Raw genomic sequence first — 11,129 nt, 5'->3', positions numbered from 1 at the left:
TGTATCCGAACCTTAAAGACTTGTTCTTCCAACTCATCCTCATTAAGTTACATTTTTCCACATTTAGAGCTAGCTGCCATTCATCACAGCAACTGAAAATTTTGTCTAAGTCGTCTTGTTTCTTCTTACAGACACTCATCTTCGACACCTTACGGTGTTCATCAGCTAAGGATTTGTTGTGTTTCCTACAGTGTTTAATGTTATCTCTAATAACTACAAAATGTGTATACTAAGAAGGCTTTACGACAGGATAACATAGCTGCTGGTAAACCTTTAGGGATGTGAGGTCGTTGTCCAAGGATCTGTTCTATTCCTGACGTTTCGTCCAGAACTGCGCTGGACATCCTCAAAGGCGCTCCTCCGTTGAGTCTTGCCGACTGCCCGGTCGGACGTCTAGAGCGACATATATACTGCAGAAAAGGGGGCGTGGTCGAAGTAACACGTGACGAGCAGAGAGAATCCTAAACAAATGTAAAACTTAACTAACGATTGTCGTCTCGTCAAAAATAAAATTGCCTAGCGATTCTTCAGAGCTACTGTCCATACGTCGCTAAGTCTCATTGCCTCCTCTTTCCTATTAAAATTATCCTGTTGCTTATAAATTTCAATGATTTCTCTACATAGACGTAGATAATAATTTAACGTTATAGATAGAATTTCTGCTTCAGAAAACTTCATTTTGTGGTTTCCTGACTGAAGAACATGCTCTCTCAAAGGTGATTTCTCTATTTTTCCCAGTCGGCAAAGACTTTTGTGTTCTTTTGGCCATGTATTTACGCTCCTCTTGGTAGTTCCAATCTAAGTATTATTTGTACTATTTTCGTTATTTTTATTTATATTCTACCTTAATTTCTCGCATTTGTTGCATTTGCTATTTATCTTAACTTGTAAATGACATGTGATATTCTATTAACTTTGAAAGGATATCAAAAGCACGGACGCAATAAAACTATTTATAAATAAGAGTATGTTAATGAAGTACATAGCAAGGCTGAGATGAAGAAAACTGACCGTAAGATTTTCTGATGATCTTCGATGCAAATGCGCAGTGAGTTATACATTTGGTCGGTGCCTTTCGTCAGGAGGTCTTCCTCAAAGCATGCGGTCTTTCCTTTACACGGGATACTGGACACGACCGCCATCTCCTTGAGGCGCACGGCTAGGATCTGTAGCTGGGCAGCCACAAGGATCATGGCCGACGCGAAGAGGCAGTCGACGCCGAAGCTGATCTGCGTCATGAGCAAGCCGGCCGCGCACTGGGCCAAGTAGGACAGCGCGTAGTGCTGTCTGTTGCCGTCCCAGGGGTGCTGCGCGAACGGCAGCCGGCGCTCTTCCGCGTGCGCCACCAGCGGTATGGGGTACCACACGAAGCACTGCGACAGCATGAAGAGCAGCGTGCCCAGCGTGGTGCGGTGCGCCCGCCTCCGGGAGGCGCGCAGGATGGCCGCCGGCACAGAGCCGCCGCCGCAGACCTCGCTCTGCAACGACAAGAGGGCGTCCAGCCGGCGCACCAGCGCGCTGAAGTGGCGCCTGGTGTACATGAAGACGACCATTTTGAGGGCGCCGCAGCCCTGAGTAATGGCGGTGAGCAGCGCCAGCGTCGTGTCGTCCATGTCTCCCCAGGAGAAGTACGCGGCCAGCGCACCTTCCACGGCATTCCAGAAGCCTAGCAGGAGGCCGCAGGCGGTGTACAGGTAGAAGGGCCAGAAGTCGTGCAGCGGCCACAGTCCGAACAGCCACAGGTGGCGAATGTTCAGACTGAGGACGGAGCGCCCACTGTCTGCCCACGAGAGGGGTGAATACGTCTGGTCTCTCTGTCCGGTCCGCATCTGATTACAACGGTGGCAAGTTTAAAAAGTGGAACGTAATGATTTAGAGACCACTATGCTGTCACCGAAAACTTTTTAGTGTGAAGAGGTTGAAAAAATCCGTCAACAGTTGCAACTGCCTGATTTTTTTCAACCTCTTCAGATTTACGCAGTTGCTCACTCGTAGCCATGTTTAAGATTTCTAGTATGATATATTTTTCGGTCTACCTGTAGGCGATACTGTTGCTGCACAAGTTTAGTTATCGTCTGAAAAAGTACTTTCTCAGTTATTTAATTATTTCGTAGGGGTGTGTTGCGCAAAACAGCGATGACATTAGTGTCCTCCCTTGAATTTGCGACGAAATGGTTACTTCGTATTAAATGTGCAATATACTTTAGAACGTTGTATATCAAAGACAAGCCATAGGCTGTACATAGAACACAGCAAAATAACTGAAAACTAAATTCGTACATAGTATAAAAATATTTGTAAGTATATATGTATATGTACGTATATTCCACATCTCTTCCTACCTCGCCGGCCGGGGTGGTCGAGCGGTTCTAGGCACTACAGTCTGGAACCGCGCGAACGCTACGGTCGCAGGTTCGAATCCTGCCTTGGGCATGGATGTGTGTGATGTCCTTAGGTTAGTTAGGTTTGAATAGTTCTAAGTTCTAGGGGACTGATGACCTCAGAAGTTAAGTCCCATAGTGCTCAGAGCCATTTGAGCCATTCTTCCTACCTCCAATGGACCGATTTTAAAAGAACTTGGTACATTTATCACTTTCTGTTTGGATATCATCGCTGCGGGAATAAGAGCAACCTACCTATCATAAGGGTGGGCGTGGGAATGCAAAAGCAAAGTAGTCCACGACACACGAATATCCATACTTTAGCCACCCATTATTTGAAAATAAGAACACTTAGGGACTTTTGAAAAACTTTACACTTAATTTCAAACTTTTACACTTAGTTTTATCGCTGTCGACCACCCGAAAACGATGACAGGAAAAACGTTTATTGCTTAGAAAAAAGTTTACCGCTCATTAAAGTTTCGCCGTTCATGCAGTAAACCTGCTGCTTGAACCATGACGTTTTAACCTGTTATGTCTATACGACTAACTGCATTGGCGACAAATTTTTCAGGTAGCAGTCACACGCACCACTGAATGTACTACAAAAATTATATCATTGTACGACACGTAGTTCAGGAGATGATGATGTAACAAACACTTAGATGTGTGAAAAATTGCAGTACGTTTAAATTTTCGACTTTATTGCTACTACCTCTATTCATAACACAACATTTGTCACTGAACGTGCGTAGAAAAAAAATTATACACACCAACAAAAGTTTGGAATGTCACGAAGTTTACACAATCCACCCACTGAGCTTTCTAAAATACCTTATTAACAAAATAAACATAATTCCTTCTGAAAACTAGAACGATTTTGATTAGCTGCAAGAAACATTACAAAAAGTGCAGGCTCTCTCCTAAGTGTACCCACCGAGCGAGGTGGCGCAGTGGGAGCACACCGGACTCGCATTCTGGAGGACGACGGTTCAATCCCGCGTCCGGCCATCCTGATTTAGGTTTTCCGTGATTTCCCTAATTCGCTCCAGGCAAATGTTGGGATGGTTCCTTTGAAAGGGCATGGCCGACTTCCTTCCCCATCCTCCCCTAATCCGATGAGACCGATGACCTCGCTGTTTGGTCTCTTCCCCCAAAACCATCCAATCAATCCAATCCTAAGTGTACCTCTTTAAAACGAAAACAGTGATCTTTATTTCTTGAAGATGATTATCAGTCTTTAATAGTCAATATGTCCTCCCCGCACTCGGGTGAGTTTTTCCACTCTGTAAAGCGTGCTCTGGGTAAGACTATTAGGTTTATCGTGGGGTATGAGATCTCACTTCTCAATGGCAGCTTCAGTGAGTCATTAAGATTGTCAGTTTGCTTCGGACGCTGTGCAGTGGCCACCTCCAACAGGTCAAAGCCATGCTCAGTCGTATTCATACCTGGGGACTGTGCTGGCCAGTGCATTCGGTTGATGTCGCATCTCTGAAGATCCCGAGACATTGTTAGAGTACAATGCGGTCTTGTACTACCATCGACTAGGATGAAGGTGCCACCGACCTCGAGTCTGTAGTGCCTTACAATCGTTTGTAGGGCCTCTTGGAGGTGAAATTTCCGTAGATGGGAATTAGATTCGTCGTGCAATCACTATTGCCACTCAGAATATTGCACTTCCACCTGCAAACAGATCGACGTCCAGAAATTACCGGCGTTCCTGGAGTCATCTAGCGCTTATCTAAATGCTAACACGTCTTGTGTCTGCTCGCACACCAATCCTGGTCTCGTCAGCAAACTCCATTCTGCAATGGTCCAATATTGATGTGCAGGAACCTAGATCTTTGGACTGCATCGGTTCCATTGGCTCAGTTCAAAACTTCTGACTGGTCTTCTGGAATGGAGACCACCTTGATGCATTCTTTGGTATGAGTTGCGAAACTGAGAGGATCTAATAGTGATAATGGACATGCTCGTGGTTGGCTGCTGCTGCAGCGGTATGTTTACATGACCGGAAAAAGTCCTCAGGGTATGGGCTCCAACTGTATAATGCATGCAGTGCCTAGGTCAACGAGAACTCTAGTATCGTATACTACACTTTATGATAGTTTTCCATACTTTTGTTGAGCAGTGTATATTAATCTTCGACATGCAGTTTAGGAAATATGACGTAATAAACACTGAGATGAGTGAAAAATGCCATATCATACATGACGCTTTAATTTATTGCTTCTTCAGTAACAGCTCTATACACAACACATTTCACAGTTATCATATACTCGTATATTACTGGATGTACACGTGAAATTCCATCACTCGACAGTACATACGTTATAGATATTCAGTTCCGTGAAAATGGAACTGCAGGGCGAAGCTACATAGAGGCATAGCTGAAATATATGTGTACATACGCGTGAAAAATGTTAAATATATGTGAAATACACTACTGGCCATTAAAATTGCTACACCACGAAGATGACGTGCGACAGACGCAAAATTTAACCGACAGGAAGAAGATGCTGTGATATGCAAATGATTACCTTTTCAGAGAAGGTTGGCGCCGGTGGCGGCACCTACAACGTGCTGACATGAGGAAAGTTTCCAACCGATTTCTCATACACAAACAGCAGTTGACCGGTGTTGCCTGGTGAAACGTTGTTGTGATGTCTCGTGTAAGGAAAAGAAATGCGTGCCGTCACGTTTCCGACTTCGATAAAGGTCGGATTGTAGCCTATACCCGATTGCGGTTTATCGTATCGCGAAATTGCTGCTCGCGTTGGTTGAGATCCAATGACTGATGGCAGAATATGGAATCGGTGGGTTCAGGAGGGTAATACGGAACGCTGTGCTGGATCCCAACGGCCTCGTATCACTAGCAGTCGAGATGACAGGCATCTTATCAGCATGGCTGTAACGGATCGTGCAGCCACGTCTCGATCCCTGAGTCAATAGATGGGGACGTTTGCAAGACAACAACCATCTGCACGAACAGTTCGACGACGTTTGCAGCAGCATGGACTATCAGCTCGTTGGCCATAGCTGCGGTTACCCTTGACGCTGAATCACAGACAGGAGCGCCTGTCATGGTGTACTCAACGACGAGCCTGGGCGCACGAATGGCAAAATGTCATTTTTTCGGATGAATCCAGGTTCAGTTTACAGCATCATGATAGTCGCATCCGTGTTTGGCGACATCACGGTGAACGCACATTGGAAGCGTGTATTCGTCATCGCCATACTGGCGTATCACCCAGCGTGATGGTATGGGGTGCCATTGGTTACACGTCTCGGTCACCTCTTGTTCACATTGAGTGCACTTTGAACAGTGGACGTCACATTTCAGATGTGTTACGACCCGTGGCCCCACCCTTCGTTCGATCACTGCGAAACCCTACATTTCAGCAGGATAGTACACGACCGTATGTTGCATGTCCTGTACGGGCCTTTCTGGGTACAGAAAATGTTCGACTGCTGCCCTGACCAGCACATTCTCCAGATCTCTCACCTATTGAAAACGTCTCGTCAATGGTGGCCGAGCAACAGGCTCGACAGAGTACGCCAGTCACTACTCTTGATGAACTGTTGTATCGTGTTGAAGCTACATTGGTGGCTGTACCGGTACACGCCATCCAGGCTCTGTTTGGCTAAATGCCCAAGCGATCATGGTCGTTATTACGGCCAGTGGTGGTTGTTCTGGGTACTGATTTCTCAGGATCTATGCACCCAAATTGCGTGAAAATGTAATCACATGTCAGTTCTAGAATATTTGTCCAATGAATACCCGTTTATCATCTGCATTTCTTCTTGGTGTAGCAATTTTAATGGCCAGCAGTGTACATTTGATAGGCACGTATGCGGCCAAAGCCATGGGTAAAAATATCATTCTAAACCCCTTGAATGATTTCAGCCTAATTCGGTACACACATCAGCTACCTTCTGGAAAGAAATACTGTAGCTTTCTGCTAATGTGATTGAAATAACGTCGAGAGTGAAGGGAAGGAGATGGACAGATAGCGAGATGGCATAGGTAGGAGAAGGGGAAGGAGGAGGAGATGAACAGAGGTAGCTGAGGGAGGAAACTGACGGAGAGAGGAGATAGAGAAAGGAAAGAGGAGGCTAAAAGATCGGAGGAGATTGCAGACAGAGGGGGAGGAGGAAATTGGCTGAGAAAGAAGAGGACCTGGAAGGAGAAGGGGGCCAGAGGAAGAGATGGAAGCAGTAAGGTTAGAGGGGGACAGGAACAGAGAGAGGTGTCAGGAGGAGATAGGCAGAGAGGGGGGGGGGGGGGGAAGAGATGGACTGATGGACGATCAGCGTAAATAAATGCCCGGACAACGCTGGGTTCTCAACTTGTCGGTTACAAAATATCAGTACATGTATATTTAAATTAATATTTTCTCTGCTTGCAGTTAATTGTTTGCAGTACTGGCATTCAGTGAAATTCCAGCGACGCAGCACCATAGCACGCCGCCAGCTGAGCGAACACAGTATAGTAGTCACATGATACAGTGGAATACTCCTGTGGTTTTTCACTTAGCCGGACGATCTGGCCGAGCGGTTGTAGCCGCTTCTGTCTGGAACCGCGCGGCCGCTACGGTCGCAGGTTCGAATCCTGCCTCGGGCACAGATGTGTGTGATGTCCTTAGGTTACTTGGGTTTAAGTAGTTCTACGTTCAAGGGGACTGATGAGCTCAGATGTTAAGTTCGATAGCGCTCAGAGCCATTTGAACCATTCTTTGCTTCACTTGCTGCTCTAGATGAGGGACAACGACGCAAAGAGTCAATGGCGAATCCGTAGAAGGGTACGGCAATAAAAAAAAAATAGTTCAAATGGCTCTGAGCATTATGGGACTTAACATCTGTGGTCATCAGTCCCCTATAACTTAGAACTATTGAAACCTAACTAAACTAACGACATCACACACATCCATGCCCGAGGCGGGATTCGAACCTGCGACCGTAGCGGTCACGCGGTTCCAGACTGAAGCGCCAAGAACCGCTCGGCCACACCGGCCGGCGCGTACGGCAATATGCAGCATCAGAAAACACAGTGGTAGGTTCCACATAGGCTTACAGTGTGGTCAAAAAAGACTGAAAGATGAAGGAAGCTGTAGTGTACTATTTAACAGTACCACGTCCGTCACCGATGTAATAAGTTAACATAATTAAGTCATATATGTAAGCATTGATGTAATGTTATTATTATTACTATTGTCCATTCTCAAATGTATAATACCTTTCTGTTGTACGTTTTTTTATGTATACGGTGATCATAATCAAAGTTAAACTTTCAAACAGCTGTCCAAATTACACAAATCGTCAGAATGACGTCAAGTTGCAACGGAAAATTGTCGGAGAAGGGGAACACGAATGGCAGAAGAAAAATAAATAGTTAAAAATGTAGCAATAGCGTTTGACTGCAAACGACACATGAATCAAACAACAATGCTTAAGGTGTACATTTGAAGTCAAACAAACTGTACTACACAGAGTGCATGGGTCTACAGGTTTGATACTGTTAGTTTCGTAAATGTATCCACCACGACAAGGTCACAATGGATGGCAAAATTCGCGTTTTTAATTGTCCTGAGACCAAAAATCGCATTAAAAGCATCAGTCAAAATCTCATAGAATTATTAATTTCCATGTGACTGGGGCAAAACATGTTCTGTATGCTGTCCGCCGTTCTCTGCAACAATTGAAATCGAGAAATAGCATGTTCCACAATTGCTCGAAGCGTTTCTGGGGTCACGTTCAGAATGGTTGCGCAATGCGTGCCTTCAGTATAGCTAAGTTTGGAATTGGAAGACTCACCACAATATCTTTCAGATAGCCCCACGGCCAGAAACCAAATGGATTAAGATCAGGTGATCGGGACGGCCAGGCTGTAGAAAAATGGCGGCTGATAGTTCTAGCGTTTCCGAAATTGCGCTTCAGCAGTTGCTTAATTGGATGTTTGGTTTGTGTGGCGCCAAACTGCACGGTCATCAGCGCCTTTAAAAAGTTCTAGTTATTTTAACAGTGAAGTTTTTTTCACACTCCAATCTAGCCACTGTCAGGAATGATGAGCATCATGATGAAATGATGAGGACAACACAGACACTAATTCCCTGGGAAGAGAAAATTCCCTACCCGGCCAGGAATGGAACCCGGGACGCAGTGAACCAGAAGTAGCAACGCCACCCACTATACCACGAGCTGCGGACCTGCTTAACTGGATTTGCAACGTGAGGAGGTGCGCTATCTTGCATAACAATGATCACATCCACACATCCACGCTGTTGGAGAGCTGGAATGACGTCGTTGCACGAAGGACACTCAAAGCGCTTGCCAGTGACGGTACAGATAACAGGACTGGGAGCACCTGTCTTTTCGAAAAAAATATAGCCCTATGATAAATGATGCCGAAAACCCGCAACACAAGCCGGCCGTTGTGGCCGAGCGGTTCTAGGCACTTCAGTCTGGAACCGCGCGACTGCTGCTGTCGCAGGTTCGAATCCCGCCTCGGGCATGGATGTGTGTGATGTCCTTAGGTTAGTTAGGTTTAAGTAGTTCTAAGTTCTAGGGGACTGATGACCTCAGATGTTAAGTCACATAGTGCTCAGAGCCATTTGAGCCATTTGAGCCCGCAAAACACAGTGACCTTTTCGGAATGAATGGTACTGGTTGATTTGCGTGTGAGTTTTCCGTTGCCCATATTCGATAATTCTGAGTATTGACATATCCTATCAGATGGAAGTGGGCCTCATCTGTTGGCAAAATCTTCCCCGTCCAGTCATTGTTCACTTCCATGCGAGCAAGAAGTTCTAAAGCAAAGGTCTTGCTGGCTGGTCAACAGGAAGGAACTTGTGCACATGGGTAATATTTAATGGATAGCTAAGAAGGATGTTTCGTAGGATTTTACAAACTGCGCTTGCGGGTATGGCCACTGTTCGGGCAATTCTCCGTGCACTACACATTTGCACACCACCTCTCATCTCCTCCTGCGTTGCTATGGCTACTGCTTCCACTGACGTCGAGTCAATTCAGTTCCTCCCTCTACCAGGTTGCGCACCAAAAGAATCCATCGTTTCGAATTTCCGAATCATTTTCTCCAGACCCACGGCAATAATCGGACCAATGCCTTTCTTCAAACCGTTTCATTGTACGGAACTTCTGCAGAGCGACGTGTGCACAGTCATCATTCTTGTAATACTTGTTTCCAAGCAGAGCGCGATCCTGCATTGAGACAGTCATGGCGAACGTCACAGACGCGAAAGGAGGAAAAATCGTGTACTCGGAGTGTTTATAGTAACTTCAGTGCTCGTGCTCATTTACACACATACAGCGCCTTCTATTGATCAATTTTTACTCTATTATTTTCCTTCTGCCATACGTTGTCCCCCTTCTCCGATATTATTCCGTTGCAATTTGACATCATTCTGACCAGTGGTGTTAATTCTACAGCGGTTTGAAAGTTTAACTTTAATTATAATCACCCTGTATATTGCCATTAGATTCGAATGTAAAACACCATAATTTCGATCATTCATGCATAGGGAATCTGTACTTAGAATCGTAGAGGTTAATAATGGTGGAGGGATGTCATTCTACATCTGTTAGCGCTCCAAAGCAACGGGGACTGGGGCCCCTAAGCTGTTGCTCCTAGCGTACTAAAATCGGTAGATAGCCACAAATATGCCTTCATCATGAAGCGTGAAAGAAATGGGTCTTGTATGGGCTCTACAAGTATATCGCATCGAGGAATGATGTGCACTCGTCTAGGAGGTCTAACACTCTGAAGAAGGAATTTAACAGAGGAATTCGCATTAAGAACCACGACTGTGTAACAACTTCCAGCGTCATCGCCGTAGCTGGCCATCACATTTTCACCAGCAGGATATGTACAGAATGAGTCACTTTATTTTCGCAATTCAGCAGACAGAATTTCCCAGGAGGAATGGTCAACACTCAAGGATATGACAGGAACACTCATTTGAAACAAAAATCTTCATATGCACATGTGGACTCTTCCAAATAATTTCCGAGGTAGAGTACATTCAATGTAAATTTGTTTATGGGCTAGTGACGCACACGTATGTGTCTTACCAACCCAACCTCTTGACATTTTATTATAGCCCAACCTACATCGTTCAGTTTCATCCTCTTTGCTGGGAATGAATATTTGATCAAAAATGGTTCTAATGGCTCTGAGCACTATGGGACTTAACATCTGAGGTCATCAGTCCCCTAGAACTTAGAACTAATTAAACCTAACTAACCTAAGGACATCACACACATCCATGCCAGAGGCAGAATCCGAACCTGCGACCGTAGCGGTCACGCGGTTCCAGACTGAAGGGCCTAGAACCGATAGGCCCCACAGGCCGGCCAATATAGCCCTATGATAAATGATGCCGAAAAGCCGCAACACAAGCCGGCCGTTGTGGCCGAGCGGTTCTAGGCACTTCAGTCTGGAACCGCGCGACTGCTGCTGTCGCAGGTTCGAATCCCGCCTCGGGCATGGATGTGTGTGATGTCCTTAGGTTAGTTAGGTTTAAGTAGTTCTAAGTTCTAGGGGACTGATGACCTCAGATGTTAAGTCACATAGTGCTCAGAGCCATTTGAGCCATTTGAGCCCGCAAAACACAGTGACCTTTTCGGAATGAATGGTACTGGTTGATTTGCGTGTGAGTTTTCCGTTGCCCATATTCGATAATTCTGAGTATTGACATATCCTATCAGATGGAAGTGGGCCTCATCTGTTGG

The 11,129-nt window shown here is 45.5% G+C and overlaps 1 protein-coding gene across 1 annotated transcript; it reads right to left on the bottom strand.

Moving 5' to 3' along the window:
* Positions 1 to 953: 953 nt before the first annotated feature.
* Positions 954 to 1,829, bottom strand: LOC124712196. Its single transcript, XM_047242492.1, has one exon. The coding sequence runs from the start codon at positions 1,827 to 1,829 to the stop codon at positions 954 to 956; it is 876 nt and encodes a 291-aa protein (XP_047098448.1).
* Positions 1,830 to 11,129: the final 9,300 nt, after the last annotated feature.

Source organism: Schistocerca piceifrons, chromosome 8 (assembly GCF_021461385.2).
Source record: "Schistocerca piceifrons isolate TAMUIC-IGC-003096 chromosome 8, iqSchPice1.1, whole genome shotgun sequence".
Taxonomy (NCBI): domain Eukaryota; kingdom Metazoa; phylum Arthropoda; class Insecta; order Orthoptera; family Acrididae; genus Schistocerca; species Schistocerca piceifrons.
The sequence above is the reverse complement of the archived record's forward strand: the minus strand, read 5'-3'. Positions and strand labels throughout refer to the sequence as shown.